The sequence below is a fragment of the Oncorhynchus tshawytscha genome, linkage group LG29 (assembly GCF_018296145.1).
Source record: "Oncorhynchus tshawytscha isolate Ot180627B linkage group LG29, Otsh_v2.0, whole genome shotgun sequence".
Classification (NCBI taxonomy): domain Eukaryota; kingdom Metazoa; phylum Chordata; class Actinopteri; order Salmoniformes; family Salmonidae; genus Oncorhynchus; species Oncorhynchus tshawytscha.
The window spans coordinates 18,315,176-18,333,501 of record NC_056457.1 but is presented as its reverse complement, the minus strand read 5'-3'; the positions used below and the strand labels follow the sequence as shown (position 1 = coordinate 18,333,501).

At 42.9% G+C, this 18,326-nt stretch overlaps 1 protein-coding gene across 1 annotated transcript; it reads left to right on the top strand.

Annotated features, from left to right (window-relative positions):
- The first annotated feature begins 10,602 nt into the window (after positions 1 to 10,602).
- Positions 10,603 to 18,194, top strand: eef1e1 (eukaryotic translation elongation factor 1 epsilon 1). Its single transcript, XM_024392706.2, has 4 exons — positions 10,603 to 10,737; positions 11,351 to 11,548; positions 15,594 to 15,689; positions 16,441 to 18,194. Exons 1-4 carry the CDS (start codon positions 10,654 to 10,656, stop codon positions 16,582 to 16,584), a joined length of 522 nt encoding a protein of 173 aa, XP_024248474.1. The 5' UTR covers positions 10,603 to 10,653; the 3' UTR covers positions 16,585 to 18,194.
- The last annotated feature ends 132 nt before the right edge of the window (positions 18,195 to 18,326 follow it).

The following is an 18,326-nucleotide window of genomic DNA, read 5'->3' as shown; positions in this document are numbered from 1 at the left end:
CGACGTGGCAACTCGAGAGGGGTGGGGCGTGAGGCCCTCAGAGATCCTACCTCCCCCTCGACATGACATCTCATGGCGGAGGAGGTATAACCCTGCTCTAATGGAGGTTCCTACTATCAGCTCCTTCTCCTTGCCCTCTTCTCCAAAACCCTCCTCCCTTCCCCCTTTCTCATGATGGCTGCAACTCTGTGGTCAGGGGACCAGTGGTCTGTGTTCAAAGCGGGCCAGAGAACTGTGACGCGGAGCACAGAGAGGAGAGAAGTCCTCATTACAGCAACGAGAGGCTTTGATATGCAGGTCCACTCTCAGCAAACAAAGTCCCTCAGTGACGGTGAAAGACTCGCTGGACAGAGACAGAGAGCGAGAGAGAGAAAGAGCGAGAGAAATGAATGGATGGATAACCAACCTCCGCTCCCTCTCTCCCACCCTCTCCAAAATAAGAGGGCATCAATTAGGGCCAGTAGGTCTGTAGCAGCCCATCGCTCCAGTGAGCCCCTGAACCGGTGCACCGAGTAGGGGAGAGGAAAGGAGAGGGGGGCCATAGGTATGTATGGCTTTCTGTCAGATCCACTCATAGGTAGCGCCGCATTCATGCCCATTAATTATGTGGGTTGTCAGCACTGGTACAGCCAGAGAGGTTTACCACTGGGAGACGCTGGGTAGAATAGTTAGCAAGATTGCAGCAGGGACGAGACAAACCTGACAGGCCGGCTCCCCACTCACTCTATTTCTGGGTTGGATTAGCTTGACGGGAAGGTGAGGGTCTGGAAATGTGGCACTGGATCGAGGGAGATCCACTGGTTCAGAGCTCGCTCAGTGCTGTGTTTACCTACTGGTAAACAAAGCCCCGAAAAATGTATTGATACCATGAGATGGACATACAGTATCGCTGTTTTATGAAATTATTAATACAGACAGTCACTGAGAGCTAAATATTGTCAGGTTGGATCAATTATTTTAGGTACAGTATGTATGTGACTATTATGGTGTGTGTGTCTGTGTGAATATTTCTCATATCAAATAAAATAAAATACAAAAAATAAGACACAATTTAGCGTTTCCGTTGAGACTAGACGTACCCACAAGTAAACAACTAAATGACATTAAGACCATTGCAGGAAGTATAAACTACAGTATGCAGGACAATAATTAGAACTAATACATACAATATTTTCAATGATGACTGACAACCATAATGTCCGGACTGAACAGGATGTCCTGATTCAATGTTTCCAGGAAGTGGAGTATCCGTCCGTGCGATGCACATCGCTGCAGTTCCTCAGACTAATTGGATAATGCAGATAGGAAATTAATAGAGGGAGAAAACCTAAATGCATATGGGTTTGTTTTTTAAACTCACTCGCTCTGTGTCCCCCGGGCTTAAATTGAGATAATCGTAGAGCCCCAAAGTTATTCAAAATCCATGTTGTATCTCTCTCTATGGCTTGACATGTTTTAATTTTTATATAGGAGGATATGACTTGGTATTGCATAGAGATATAGTATCTACTGTAATTGAGTTAACTGCTAAGTTGGGCCCCAATGTGCCTGACAATAATGTACAGAACAGCTGAATGAGAAGACCAGATGCTGAACTGCTCACAAGAGAGAGGAGGAACATTATCCTCATGTATTTCACCTATACCAGAATTTCAGCACACACTGTAGACACTCCACCAACAACATTTACCATAAGGAAAATGTACGGATCATCCATAATCAAATTCCCAGCAGTTTCCATCACCATCCTCCATATCCACTTCAAGTGAATTGTTCCAAAACTATTGCTATGGTGTCTGTGGTTTTGTCCGAAACAAATGGCACCCTATGCCTTATATCCAGAGCCTGTGCTCTAGTTAAAAGTAGTGCACTATATAGGGAACATGGTGCCATTTGGAACACAACATGGGTTCCAGTAAACAAGCCAGACTTATTTCCCCCCCAGTTCCCCAGGTAAACTCGACCTGATCCTATTCAGAGTGACGACCAATTCCCCCTCAGAATAATGTGAATGTTCAGCCCCCAGCCCAAACAACTGGCCCTCGTGTCCTGCAGGTGTATTGGACCTAAAACAACAACTGAGCACCAGAGACTAGACTCTATCCCCCAACAGCACAACAGTGACCCTGATAGGGAGTGATGGTGAGGGTGTAGCCAACCCAGGCCACCTTTCCACCTTTGTCAAAATGGCTGTTTATCACCATTTATTTCTTACAGTATAGGCCAAGGATAGATAACACACACAAAAACAATTACAGATGCCATATCTTCATATGAACATCCTATGCACAGCAGGAGTGAATTTGAGGTTTAAAAAGGCTTCTAAAGTTTGTAATTTCCACTTTAAAATGTCAGACTTGATTTGCCCTAACAAAAAATATATCAACACCTAAATAAAACTATATTATAATCTACATAACAATTCACATTTCCTGTTGCTGCAGGATTATCTTCCTGCTGTGTGAAACAGGCTCAAATTACGATATGGCATCTGTAGGGGTATGTATATGTGTACATGGTCGTTTGGTCACTACAGATGACATTGAACTTGATAGAGGCAAATGAAGAGGGTATCGTTAGTGACGGGTCATTACCCTGCTCAACTGGGGTGTCACAGAGAATGGTAGGAAAAGATGACATGGCCGAGCAGCCATCTTGGAGATTGTGATGGGTCTTATGGTATTCTCTATGATTACCTGCCTGCCACTCTCCTTCATAGGGTGGTTGACATGGCATCAATACATGAGGAGACCTGGTTCGATTACTTAATTCATAATCATGTTCAACAGTGTTGTAATTGTGACAATGTATTGAATCGTCATGCTAATGTACATCAACCAGAACTCAGTAGATCTGCATGTCTAACTTGAACGAACATGGTTCTCATTATTGCTGTTGTTAGTCTCTGCTGTTTCGTAGCCTCTCCGTAAAGCCCTCAGCATATTGGACTTCAAAGGCGGCCCAGAATAAATCAAGACCACTCAAGATTAACAGTGGCAAATTATTCATGAACCCTAGGTCTCAGGCCTGGAATAGCACCGCAGCACGGCTCGGCGTAGGCAGCGTGTCACAAAGCATCGCAACTAGTAAACTCACACACACATACACGTGATAGTCGCTGCTGCTGCTGCTAAATTAACACCACAGCTCCCTGATTTAAATATAAATCTCTTTCTCCCATCCCATCCTGGTGCAGACAGAGCAGAGGGCTGGGAGGAGGAAAGAAGGGATTGAGTGATGGAGAGAGGGGGACAGCACCCAATACAATTACACATGCATTTTACAAGTGTTACATCTGGTCACGGAGAATCAATCCCCTTTATATAATCAATGAAACAAGTCTGTTTGGAGGGGAGAGGGAGGGGAAACGTGATTACCGGGTAGGCTGGCTGTGGCTGCAGAAACAGGAGCCCCAGTAATGCAGTCACGGGGATGCTCGGAGGGAGTATCGGCGAGTGGTGGCCAGCGCAGCCGGCGTTTATTCTTTTTTAATAGGCGATGGGCCCGGATCCCATCGGAGAGTTTGCTTGACAATCTGACAAAGTTATCTCAAGATAAATGGATTATGGGTTGGTGGAGGGAAAAAATGGTGACTTGACTTCCCATGTCTTTGGTTTGACGGAGGACGTGCCCGGGAGCGGCGAGTGCTGATGACGCCCGGGGGTCCCTGCAGGTAGATGGGTATAGCCGTATCTGCACACAGACCCACTACCAGCACATCAGATAGCTTCACGTTAGCTTGATTAAAAGGAAGGCTCCAATGACAGACACACCGCAGCCTACACCTCGATCACCGGTCCAAAATGTTGACCACACCCTGCGATAAATAACACCCACCCGCCTTGACCATTTCCCTAACAACCGGCCCAGTCAGTCATGGGAACAGGAGAGAACCTATATCATAGGGTCTGTTTCTATCATTTAATTATTCTCCTGATGAACTCACTTTTTGTATATCTCTGTCAGTTTACGTTATCTCTACAGCCGGTGCTCGCTCTTTTGTTTTGTTTTTTGCCACTAAGCAAATTGGGCCCCTAAATGTCAAAATTGCTCCACTTGCTTAAGTTAATAAGGACCTATGTGAGGAGACTGGGAGAGGATGAGTGAAGCCGGCCGCATGACAAACATTGAGGAGCGTTGTTGAGAGGCACAGACCTTTGGCACACATACTGCACACACACACACAACCACATCACTGCACGTTGACTCACTAAGCCTAGACACCTGAGTACAGTGGTCATGATGCAGGAATATATGTTTTTATCTTACACTGTCTTCATCCATCAATTCCAATGTAGGCCTACAGCATTTGAAAGTTTTCACTTCAAACAGGAGGGAATTACAAGGAGTTAAGTGTATGTGTGGATAATGATATGCTCAGCTTTGTGCACATTGAAATAGGATCAAAACAGTTCCTGATCAATAGCTGGCTACACGTGTGATCTGTACAAATCAATTTAAAGACTACATATCGGGATTGGGCTTATGGTGGTGGCCTGTCTGAACCGGGACTTATATGAAACTGATTGTTCATTACAGGGCTATTTCATGGTATTCGTCACTTTGCAAGCTTCTGTCTTTCATTCAAGGAGTGTTGGAATGGCCTGAGGATATAGTCTACTTAGAGCTAGAGTGTTGTCATGCCAATTCCCAATGATTTGCCTTGTGTGTTTTAAGACTTTGAAAAATGGGAAAATATTCTGCAGATGTAACAGGGTACATTTGATATGCCACACAGTATGCAGAAAAATGACAATTCTTACATTTGTGTGTGATAATACAATTAAAATAATGATTCTTATGATCAAGCAATGTTTTTTATTCAAATGTGTTCTATATTAATAATTGTTACAATTATTGTATTTTATAATAAAGGTATCATATTGGTGTTATAATAACAATGCAATTCTTCATTTATAATCATAACTCCTGGTTGTATACAATACAAAAAGTATATCTGAAGTAAATAATACACAATCCGGTGTAAATGTCAGACAAATGTATAATACCACCTTGTGGGCCTAAAGAACACTGCTGTGTCTGTGGATTAGAAGGAAGAGACAGTATCCACAGATGCTACCTGTTTATTCAAACACGCTCAATTTACATCTCTGCAATGCAATCACAGGATGTGAATAGTATTGGACTTGGACATGTTTTCAAAGGACAATAAAAGTTAATAATGAACTATTCTAGCCAAAAAGAAAATCCAAAGCACAGTATATTTGTATAGAGATTTGTCAGACATGATCCTCCAACTCAGAATGATGCATCTGAATCCTTACTAAAGATGCCACAAAACATTTATTTGTGTCTCTCCATACTAGAGGTAAGCAGCTGGGCATGTTGGCCTTAAATATCCACTATACACCCCACATTGCTCCACTATAACCACTATAATGGAGGATGCATTATTTCTTTTTCCTTCAGTTTGTGTCACAGGTGAGGCCTGGTGGATTTTATCATGGCTGCAGCCCCATCTGTCCCTGGGCTGAAATTGCCAATAAAGATGGCCTCATATAGATCATGGTGGCTGGTGGGGGCTGGAGGCATGTCAGCCAGAGTCAGACCATCGCCTGAGAGTAGGGGACAGCCGAATAGGAATAACCCTGCTCTCTCTCTCTCTTGCTCTCTCTCTCTCTCTCTCTCTCTCTCTCTCTCTCGCTCTCTATTGCGGTGTGCAATAATGATCTCTCCTCAGTAGGGATATAGTGGACACAGCGATAGGAGAGACAGGCCATGTGTCTGTGCTTTCCCTTCTGACCTCCAGAGGTAGTGAATCAAAGTAATGGGCTAAAGACATAGAGATAGATGGAGATGGAGGGAGAAAGAAAGGCAGCATGCCTGGCTTCACCTCCAACACCTATGTAAGAGAGGGGGTCTGGACACTGACCGCAGTAATATGTACAGTAATCTACTAAAACATAGTCATGTATAGGGTACTGTAAAGACAATGTGAATCCATTGCCACCATCAGGAAGAGAGTGATATTGAGATCAGTCACACTTGTAGAAGATCAGAACAACAATATCTGTCCAGAAGAAAACACTAACGTGAGACAAAGCTTTTCTGAAAAATCCATATTTATTCAATATAACTGAATACTAAATCAACCTATAAGAAGTTGAAATAGTGAAATAGGACACTTAATGTCAAATAACCACTCATAGAATAGGAGTTGTATGGGAAAAAATAAATGATTTGCATTTACAATGATTGGTTTCTGTCAGATAACTGTGTCAGCCATTATGATTAGAATGTTCCGGTGTGTGTTGATGCCCAGTCACACAACAGCTTCCTCTTAAATCTGCTTGATAAAGTTTTGGCCTCTTAAAACGGCCATGTTCTGTGTCTAATCATAGAGGACCTCTCAGATGGAGATTTTTTTGAAAGAACCACAGTGCTTCCTGCTGGCTGAAAGAAACATTGCATACAACAGCAAGTGAGCCCTGCCTAAGCTATACACAACACAGGTCAGATGTGTGTGTATGCGTGCATGTGTGTGTGATTATGTGTGTCTTAGACGTGTAATAACCCAAGTCCATGTTGCTCACATGTCAGGTGTACACACATGTGCGTGTGTGCATACATTTGTGTCTGTATTTCAAACCCATGTTTATTGCGTGTACTTCACAACTCTACATGGGAGTCTCTATTACCATCCTCAGGGGCATAGTGAGAGCACAGCCACAATAGTTTTCACCAAGAATTTGTCTAAATCACGGAGGGAGAACCTGCATGGCCAATGGGCAACTTCAATAAAGGCAATCAGAAGCTATATGATCCAAATCCTCCACCAAGGTTCATTTTTCTGAGGGGACATGGCTGAGGGATAGGGAATTCAGAGCTTAATGAATAGTCTTAAGTGACTGTTGTTGGATGAGAGATGCACTCTGGAATGGTACTTTGAGCTGGTACTGTGTCCCCCAGCGCGTCCCACAGCATCTGGTTGGCATGCAGCGAGGAAACTGAGAAACTATATTACTGCTCTCTCCTTTCTCCAGGCTCACACTCCTGCCTGCATGTACCAATGCTAATCTCCTGTCACAAATGTTAAGGGAAAGACTTGAAATGCCACAAAAATGTCATCTTTCCACCATGTCGGCCTCTCATCTATCCCCCCACCCCACCCCCAAACTCACATATGCAAATGTGTGTGTGTGTGTGTGTGTGTGTGTGTGTGTGTGTGTGTGTGTGTGTGTGTGTGTGTGTGTGTGTGTGTGTGTGTGTGTGTGTGTGTGTGTGTGTGTGTGTGTGTGTGTGTGTGTGTGTGTGTGTGTGTGTGTGTGTGCGCATGTGCGCGTGCGCATGTGTGTGACAAGAAGGGACCAGCTTCTTTTTGCCGTGGGTTGTTCTTGCTGCGCGGGGGAAGGTTGGTACGTCAGTCCCTTATTGGGACACCAAGGCAGGCCTGGAGCTCTGGGGTTGATACTGTCTTCAGTCCTTCCTGTGCTAGAGCCAGCAGGAGAAACAAGAAGACAGCAGTCAGCGTCGACTACTGACATTTGAACACTGAAATAACTATTTTCTTAGAAGCTATAAAAGGTGTTACATTTGTCACAGTCTGAGCTTATGGCCATTACGGAGGAATGAACCTACAAAGTCCAGGAAATAGAACCTCAAAATCTTTATGTTATATTACAACAAGCTTACACTGATACACAAAAAGGTTACATCCCAGGTTTGTTCAACCACAATCATTTGTGAAAGCTTTCCATATTCTCTCTGGTGTTTGGGTAAATGTGAGACAGATAGGAAAAATAAAAGCTGGATGCTGGGGTTGGATTTCAGTCTCTGTCTCTTTCCATCACAGGCTTTTCTCTAATTGTCACACAGCCGCCCTATGTCTGTGCCCATGTTCGTTCCAGCTTGGCAATCCAAGGTAGCACCAATACACAATTTCAACAATCCGTGCTGACAGTATGCATGTCTCTTCTCACGAGCGATCCTCCTCCATCTCGTGCAGCTCTAGATTTAAATATCCAGACGATAACCTTACAGGTTATGAATGGTAGCAGGGGAGACAGCTCTGCATAGGCCCTACATCCAAGCCAGACAAATCAGTGTAACGGGGGAAGAGATATCACAATTGGGGTATGCGGATGCCCCTGGAAGCCCCACGGCAGTATGGGTGACCCCGCGATATATTCTCTTACTAATGTGACCCTGGATTATGTATCACAATCGGCATGAGAAATACTCCCATGGGCTATAGATCGTCCTCCGTAACTGGAGATTGTTGTCCTCAGCACATCTGTGTACATACAGGATGTGGCAGCTCCAAGGCATTTGGTAGAGGAGGCATACTTTAACGCTGCAGGCATGCCTTTATGAAATCCCTACGAGGCTAAATGTGTATGACGTGCCGAAACACACAAACAAACACACAAAAAAAAGGGAAAGGGGAAAAACAGTAATTATCCTTACCTTGTTCTGTGGCATCTAATCATTTGTGATAGTCTGTGTACTCATTCTTATAATTAATTTGCATTCTGGGACAGCTTTTTTCTCCAAATCAGTTCTAAAAATAACGTTTGCAATTGCAGATAAAGTGCACATGTAGTGATGAGGTCAGGTTGTGTGCATGGATGTGTGTAAGGTAATAAACATCAACAAGAATGTTCCATCCAAGGCCCTATTCGTACCAGAATCATAAAGAGTTCTTATAATCATATTGCTACAACTTGGCTAGATGAGGTTTTATGTTCAAGTCAAATAGGGGTGCTGATATTTGTCCTGTTTCACTTGCGTACAACTGTACAACCTGTACAAGTGCATGGGGTGAAATGGAAATTTGTTTTTAACATATCCCACTTCCCCTGAGACACTGGAGTCACAGCTATTATTGACAGCGACCAAGGTGCAATGAGGGTTCAATGCCTTGCTTAAGAGCAGCGCAACATGTTTTTCACCAAGTCAGCCCGGGGATTCAAACTAGCAACCTTTCAGTTACTGACCTAACGCTGTAACCGCTAGGCTACCTGCCTTCCATCTCATGTGCTCACTGCATATTGGGCTTTTGGAATACTGTATTTATTCATTCCTTATTTTACTGTAACCTCATAAATTGACTGAGAACACATTCTAATTTACAGCAACAACCTGGCGAAGAGTTGCAGGGGTTCTACTTCATGTTATGGTAATGCATGTAACGTGCCAAGCCGGACCATGGTAGAGTTTTTACCACAGGCAGTAGCTTTAAAAAAAATCCTGTTTAGAGTAACTGCCCTCCACGTCACATCAACCTGGATATTCAAATATATGTGACAACCAGGATGATGACTGACGGGAGGTAGTAGCACGCAACACCTCATCGCAGCAGTCACTTCCTATGATGTCATACACACACCTGGCCCTCATAGAGTTAATAAGCAGAGTTTGACTGACATCTGACATTTCATTATGGACGAGTCATAAGGAGACTGTACAAATCGAAACAGACATGACATACAACAGCAGAGCAAGGAGACACTGCGAGACAGACATACCATGAGACACGGAGGCAAACTTGCTGCCGGACTTGGGGAAACTCTAGACCTTCACTGTCATTTTGATTTAAATTTCCACAAATTTCAGACAACGCAGTGAGGAAACAAGCATGTTACTATGAATTGTAGGCCCCTGTATGCTTCCCATTGTTTGATAGATTGAGCTGTAGGAAGGGTTTGAATTACTGGAGTGACCTACAGTGCCGAGGACTCCCATAAGACATTAGGGCACCCCTATACTATTCACATGTGTATTCCCATAAGAATATTGATACATTTGATTGTATTACATCACACATCTTCACCCGCTTATAAACTGGAGCCAAGACATGCTGGAAAATAACGTATCTAAGCCAGTCTCCTTATGACTCGTACATAATGAAATGTCACGTCAGTCAAACTCTGCTTATTAACTCTATGAGGGCCAGATGTGTGAATGACATCATAGGAAGTGACTCAGTTAGTAGAGCAAGGCACTTGCAACGCCAGGGTTTTGGGTTCAATTCCCACAGGAGACAAATGTATGCATTCACTACTGTAAGTCGCTCTGGATAAAAGCGTCTGCTAAATTACTCAAATGTACTGCTAGGGTTGGTGTGAAAAGGTTAATTGATCCGACTGAATTCAAATGAGACTAGTATTTTATGTAGGCGTACATTCACATACAAAACAAGAGTTGAATTGATTAAAACCTCTCAGTTAACACTATGCCTTATATTAACCAAATACCAAGATTTGTAAACATGAGTTATCCATCCACCAATTGAAAACCTTTAATGTACCTCAGTTGTTTTTCTGTGTGTGCAATTTTTACTCTGCTGAAATATTTTTGGATTAATCAAGGTAGAATTTAAGATATATATGACAATGTTTAATTGTTTAATTTTTACATATAAATTAAACAAATAAACATTCTTAATTTGTTAATTCGTGTGTAAGCACGTTTTAACTACATAATAAATACATTATTATGGAACGAAACATTCATGGAGATAATGTTCCTATACTATAAAGTACTTTGATCTGATGCAACGTAATGAAACGAAATAATAGCCACTTTTCATGTCACTATTGGCTGAATTTAATGTCGATTTAAATCTAGTGGGCAGGAGTGAGTCATTTCAACCAGTCCTGTGCCATCCCCCTTGTCCCATCGTTTGCAAAGATGTCGTTGAAAGAGCTATCCTCGCTGGAAAAGGCTTTAGGATTGAAAAAGCCTAACAAATACAGTACTCAGGGGGATAGGAAGGTGAATTTGCCATCTAATGGTTTCGGTTACAGTTATCGATATGTGCTAAATAAAATAGAGCTTACCACATGAACAGTAGGTTAAGAGTCGTGAGCACATGCTAGCTACGAAGGTAGCTAGCTTGCTAATGTTAGCATGCCACTATACTTTCATTAGAAAAGCAAGCTAACGTTACTAGTTAACAAGATAATGACAGTAGCATGTTAGCTAGTTATATTTTAGCGAATGCAGGTCACTTAGGAACAACGAAGCTGTAACTTTACCCCATATAAGTTGTAGAGTAAATGTATAATCATGTTTGAGCTAAGCTGTGTTATTAGCCAGCTAGCTAAGCTAACATTGAATGAATCTGCTGCCTGTTTGTGCCATTTGATAGCAGTCTTAGGTTGGCAACGATTTCTGGCTAACTCATTTCGGTGGAGTGCTATACTGACTCAACAGCCTTCATTACAGTGTTAGAAACACATACAAGTCACAGGGTGTAGTCAACGTGACTGCATGTGTAAGCACTGAAATACTGTCTTGTTGACAAGTCACTACAATACTGACATTGTGTCCATAACTCTTATCAGGCTAATACTAAATGTACACATTGACATTCTCTCCCATCCAGGTCCCAGTCCTCCAGAGTATTAATGGACCAGCTCTGGTCGGCTTGGTGACCATTGCCACTCACCTGGTCCAGGAGGCCAAGCAGCCCGAGTTGCTGGGTGGGTCAGCAGAACACAAGGCTGTAGTGCAGCAGTGGCTGGAGTACAGAGTCACCAAAGTGGACGGATGCCACAAAGAAGATATCAAGACCATACTAAAGGTAGAAACAATAGTAAAGATTATTCTCCAACGTTTTACAACTTCAAATCATCCAAAATTAGAAAGTCAATAAATAAAAAATACAGTACCAGTCAAAAGTTTGGACACACCTACTCATTCAAGGGTTTTTGTTTATTTTTTGCTATTTTCTACATTGTAGAATAATTGTGAAGACATCAAAACTACGAAATAACACATGGAATCACGTAGTAACCAAATAAGTGTTAAACAAATCAAAATAGATTTTAGATTCTGCAAAGTAGCCACCCTTTGCCTTGATGACAGCTTTCCACACTCTTCGAATTCTCTCAATCAGCTTCACCTGGAATGCTTTTTCAACAGTCTTGAAGGAGTTCCCACATATGCTGAGCATTTGCTGGCTGTTTTTCCTTCATTCTGCAGTCTAACTCATCCCAAACCATTTTAATTGAGGTTGAGGTCAGGTGATTGTGGAGGCCAAGTAATCTGATGCAACACTCCATCACTATCCTTCTTGGGTTACTACATGATTCCATATGTGTTATTTCAAAGTTTTGATGACTTCATTATTATTCTACAATGTAGAAAATAGTCAAAATAAAGAAAAACCATTGAATGAGAAGGCGTGTCCAAACTTTTCATTGGTACTGTTTATCGTAGTCAGTTTTATTGTCCAATTTAAATGTGGACCCACTGTTTTTCTACCATTGCTGTCATATGGGATAGACAGGCTTGGCGAGCTGTGTACGGAGAGGGTCTAGAATAGCAGGGCCTGGGAGAAGCCCCTGAGCCAAACTCGCCAACCCATGCTCCACCAGCCATGGCCAGACAGTGTGTGTGGCTCATTAAGGCGTGGGGACATGAATCTAGTCTGATATATGGCCCTTCAGTGACATGGCCGAGATGGGCAAAGCAGTAGATGAGAGCCCAGGATGGGTACACACTTTACAGTGTAAGTCATTAATGGGGGGGCCGCTGTGGCTGTCGACAGCGTGAAAGTGATATGAAGCCACTGGTTGGCTGGACAGGCGCCTCTCGGCATTGACTGTCAGGGTGACATGCCGCCATGGCATTACTGAAAAGTTCTACTGATCCAGGATGTGTATGTGGACAGGCATTTTAAAAAATGTAATGGTGCCACTTACAGACGTTAGCCCTGAGCCCGGCTCTGTGCCCCCACTGGCTGCTACAGCTGTCCTGCTGGTTCACCAGAACTCTTAACAACATACCAATAATCCCAGAAATGAAAGGGCATCCGTTTTTTTGCACTTGTAAAATCTACCATGTGAACAGTTTTTGTTGATTATGCAGAAAAACAGCCAAAATGTTTGATTTGATTTTAGTAGTTACACTTTGGAATCAATTTCATGGGCTGGCCTTAGTCATACCGTTGATATAGAAAACCTCACGTTTTGGAAAATAACACGTTTTTCTTCGGGAGCTAATGTTCTACCTTGTGCAATAACTTATTCTTCACTGGGACCAGAAAGTGCCCTTCCTTCACTATGGTAGAATAGTCATGGTGCTATAACCCACAACCTTTGTGTTCTAGTGAGGTCTAGTAGCCCCAGTGAATACAGGGTCCAAGAAGGCTTGGACAGACTGTGGTTGTGGGGGGGTGGAGGCGCAGAACCCAGGTTCTGAACTCCATGTGGGGGTGGAGGGGGAGCTGTCTCCTGTCCGGCTGGGCTTCCATAGCTGTAGGGAAGGTAGGGGTCTGATTGTGGCAGAGGAGTCTGCTGCCTTCATGCCTTGCTTGGCAGCACACTTCGGCTGCACAATAACTCCATTAGCCCTCAAGACGCTGTATGTGCAGTACAAGTGCTAAAGATGGTTCTGTCCCTTGGGACCTGCACAACCATGCGCCCCCCCCCTCCTGCATGCACACACACAGCCCCCGTGTGCTTTGTCCATCCAGTTTGTGGAAGGTTCATTAGATTTGCTGGCGCCCAAGTCAGTCGGGAGAGAAGTGGGCCACGTGTAAGGCATCTGCGCTAGCCGGAGTGGCCAGAGTTGTGGGGATGCCATGCCACGGCAGGTAAATACATATTCCCCCTCAGGTCGTGCATTATTCACTTACAGATACCGCGCTCTCCACTCATACGTGCGCATCACGCACTCCCAGATAAATAGGTTAAATAGATTTCAGGCCTGTGTTGGCTCCACCAGCCACCATCTTGTTTTTCAACTCTTTTGACTGTTAAAGACTTTATTTGGATATTTGGTCTCTAACTGTGGATATGTCATTATCACCCCATCACTGAAAGTTTGGTTATTAAAGGGATTTCAGGAAAATATCCTGCATGTTTTTTCTCTAATAATAAATCTTCTATAGTTGATGAACTTCCTTGGTTAACTTGTTATTTTCTCTGATTCAAATGTCTAATCTGGTTGTTATGATATAAACAAAAAATGCTTAGGTAAAGTCAAGAACCACATTGGAGTGATTCTGTGACCCTCAAGACAATTGTTTGTAGGCTTATGTCTCCGCAGTGCATCTGGAAAGTATTCAGACCCCTTGACTTTTTCCACATTTTGTTATGTTACAACCTTATTCTAAAATTAAATAGTATTTTCCCCTCATCAATCTACACACATACACAATAATGACAAAGCAACAACTGTTTTTTAGAGATTATTGTACATTTTATAAAAAATAAATAAAAGTGAAATCAAATTTACCTAAGTATTCAGACCCTTTACTCAGTACTTTGTTGAAGCACCTTACAGCCTCGAGTCTTCTTGGGTATGACACTAGAAGCTTGGCACACCTATATTTGGGGAGTTTTTTTTGCTGCAGATCCTCTCAAGCTCTGCCAGGTTTAATGGGGAGAGTTTGATCGGGTTCAAGTCCAGACTCTGGCTGGGCCACTCAAGGACATTCAGAGACTTATCCCGAAGCCACTCCTGCATTGTCTTGGCTGTGTGCTTAGGGTTATTGTCCTGTTGGAAGGTGAACCTTCACCCCAGTCAGAGGTCATGAGCTCTTTGGAGCAGGTTTTCATCAAGGATCTCTCTGTACTTTGCTCTGTTAATCTTTCCCTCGATCCTGACTAGTCTCCCAGTCCCTGCCGCTAAAAAAACATCCCCACAGCATGACGCTGCCACCACAATGCTTCACTGTAGGGATGTTGCCAGGTTTCTTCCAGATGTGATACCTGGCATTCAGGCCAAAGAGTTCAATCTTGTTTTCATCAGATCAAAGAATCTTGTTTCTCATGGTCTGAGAGTCCTTTAGGTGCGTTTTGGCAAACTCCAAGCAGGCTTTCATGTGTCTTTTACTGAGGAGTGGCTTCAGTCAGGCCACACTACCATAAAGGCCTGATTGGTGGAGTGCTACGGAGATGGTTGTCCTTCTGGAAGGTTCTTCCATCTCCACAGAGGAACTCTGGAGCTCTGTCAGAGTGACCATCAGGTTCTTGGTCACCTCCCTGACCAAGGCCCATCTCCCCCGATCGCTCAGTTTGGCCGGGCAGCCAGCTCTAGGAAGAGTCTTGGTGTTTCAAAACTGCTTGTACATTAAGAATGATGGAGGCCATTGTGTTCTTGGGGACTTTCAATGCTGCAGAAATGTTTTTGTACCCTTCCCCAGATCTGTGCCTCGACACAATTCTGTCTCTGAGCTCTACGGACAATTCCTTCGACCTCATGGCTTGGTTTTTGCTCTGACATGTACTGTCAACTGTGGGACCTTATGTTGACAGGTGTGTGCCTTTCCAAATCATGTCCAATCAATTGAATTTACCACAGGTGGACTCCAATCAAGTTGTAGTAACATCTCAAGGATGATTAATGTAAACAGGATGCACCTAAGCTCAAGTTCAAATACTTTTGTGAATAAGTTTTTAATTTTTCATATATATATTTTATACATTTGCAAAAATGTCTAAAAACCTGTTTTCACTTTGTCATTATGTGTGTAGATTGATGAGGGAAAAAATGTGGAAAAAGGGAAGGGGTCTAAATACTTTCCAAATGACCTGCGAAAATCTGTAAAATATCATGCAATTCTAATTAACTTAATGATCCACCAAAAGTAATTTACTTAAATTCTTTCCCTCATGCAGGACCTCAACAGTTATCTAGAAGACAAGGTTTACCTGGCAGGAAATCAGTTCACCCTAGCCGACACACTCATGTACTACGGAATTCATCACGTCATCGTAAGTCTAGCGTCCAATAACCAAACAGAGCCGACTTCAATCAGAGTTTAATTTAAAAAGCGGTTTGTCCAACGGAGCTCACAATTAAAAGAGTCATATGGTTAAAGGGCATGAGAGAGGAAACTTGACACAAGCAGAAAAGATGAGGCGCAAATTGATGTCTTTAGCCCAGGCCAAGGAAGAAGTTTGTTGGCCCCTGGAGGCTGACAGAGAGAAACAGGGGATCATATGTTGAGAAATGTCAGCGGTTGTGGCGGAGATGGATCGTTGCCACCAGCCACAAGGGAGTCAGTTTAGTTTTTTATCACAGCGGTTAGCCTCTGTCCTGAGGTCAGTCAGCAGCCCAGTTCAGGGGGAGGACTATCATAGCTACCGAACACAACTGGTATGATTTTAGACTCAGGTGCAGTATAGCTATCTTAGACCAGGCTTTGGCAGCCTCACAACGAACCTGAAACAGGATTGTCTAATATGTTCACATCATTTTGGTGTTATTCTCTTCATTTAGCAATTACACTTGTTTTGTGGGGAAAGAAATGTGAATTAAGTTACAAGCAGAGTTGCGTCATTAGTTTGGGTACTAGCTAATTATAGCCAGAAAGATGCATTTGCTAAATATAAATGGAGATTCCTAACATTGCTCGACATTTCTAATGTGAAGGTAGTGTCATTCTCAACTTTTAAACAATGTCAGATTTGTATAGTATGGATCATCAGTGGTAAAAATGAATGTCCCACCTCTCTGTCCCAGGTGGACCTGGCCGTCCAGGAGAAAGAGAAGTACATGAACATGACGAGGTGGTTCGATCACGTACAGCACTACCCCGGCGTCCGGCACCACCTGCCCCCCGTGGTGGTCCTGAGGAACAGAGTCTACACCAGCGGCCACCACTGAGGTTTCCTGTCCCGTCAGGGTGCACTGCTGGCTGCCAGGATGGCCCAGGGCGGACTTGAGGGCTAAACAGCGGGGTGCTGACATCTCATCCTCCCCACCTACCCAGCAGTATGGGCCCCTCCCTCGCCTTCGAGACGTTCTGTGTCTTTTTGTTGTTGTTGTTGTTGGGAGTCTGTCTGTTTTTTTTATGACTGCAGATGCTGTCAGTGTCAAGGTGTAGGGATATTTTAGTGATGCTATCTGAAACTGGCTCCTTGAAAACATTCTGGCTGGTGAATGGCAGTAGGGTTTGCTGATACCTGTCAGCAATTCTTGTCTTTTCACTTAAAGGGATAGTTCACCCAAATTACAAAATGTCATTGGTTTCCTTATCCTGTAAGCAGTCTATGGACAAGGTATTACAGGAATCAATAGTTTAGTTTCCCATGCACTGTTAACACGTGCTAATGTTTTAGCATTTGTGGCACAAATCCCATTCAAGTCATAGAACTGATATTAGCATTTTTTGTTCAAATCATCTATGATTTTGTTGAACTGCACAAACAATTTTAGATACTTTGGATGATTTAAACATGATACACTAAATGGGCTAATATCAGTCCCTTGACTTGATTGAGATTTGTGCCCAAATGCTGAAATGTTAGCATGTGGAAACAGTGCCAGGGAAACTAAAAACAAAGCATGGATTGCTGTAATACCTGTAAGACTGCTTACAGGTTAAGGAAACCAATGTAATTTTGTAATTTGGGTGAACTATCCATTTAAACTAAGCCAAGATTGTGAAAAATTATTATTAAAAAGTACAAGTGAGTTAATAGTTTGCAATGTCGCTTTAAAAAAAGTCTGCAATTTCAATGTCTCAACATGTTACTTAAACAAAATAGTTCCAGTCTACCCAACTGTGTTCAACTATGTAATCATCATCCACCACAGATCCCAGGTCCATTATCAACTTTCCGTCCTCATGAATTTATTCTTCAGTCTTAGTTTCTCAAGCTGCTGTTCCACCAGCAGCGTGGGCAGCAGCCTCTAGTTCAGATCAGAGTCACTCGAATCAATCTGTGTGTTGATGCTGAAGGGCAGAGGGCAGACTACCAGCTGCCATAGAGGCCACAGCGTGCCTCTGTCCAATGCCAGAGCCCTGGGTGACAGCCACGCATTGTGTGTCATTTCACCCTCTTACCCATGGGGAGAGGGGCCCAGGGGGTGGGAAATCATTTTACGAAAACATCCGAGCGATAATACACACTCGCACCACTCACACAGCAGACTGGATTTAGCCATTAGCTCTGTCAGTGGTAGGAATCACAGCTAATATATATATATATATATATATATATATTGAAATCGCTGTGTTTGCACAACAAAATAGTTGGGTAATCTTTGTCTTAATTGTGAAAACTTTATCTGGTGTGTCAAACTGTTAACTGGTTTACATTGTTACAATTTCATCCAGCCTGTGTTTTGTCATATACACCCTTCTTGGTCCTCCTAGTTTTCTGATATGTTCTTCCTTATGACGGCTGCTGCGTTAATGCTATGTTTTTGTGTTATTTAAGTCTACAGAAGGTTGTCCTGTGCCAATAAAAATCAAAGGGAAACAAAGATAATCTTCATCTCATGAGTCTCATCTTGTTTCGTTTTTTATCAATCGCTTATGTAGAATTCAAAGAATTTGTTTTTAACATTTGGTGGGTCCATCGATTAAACAACAGCAAACAAAGTGCTGTGTGTTCCAGAAA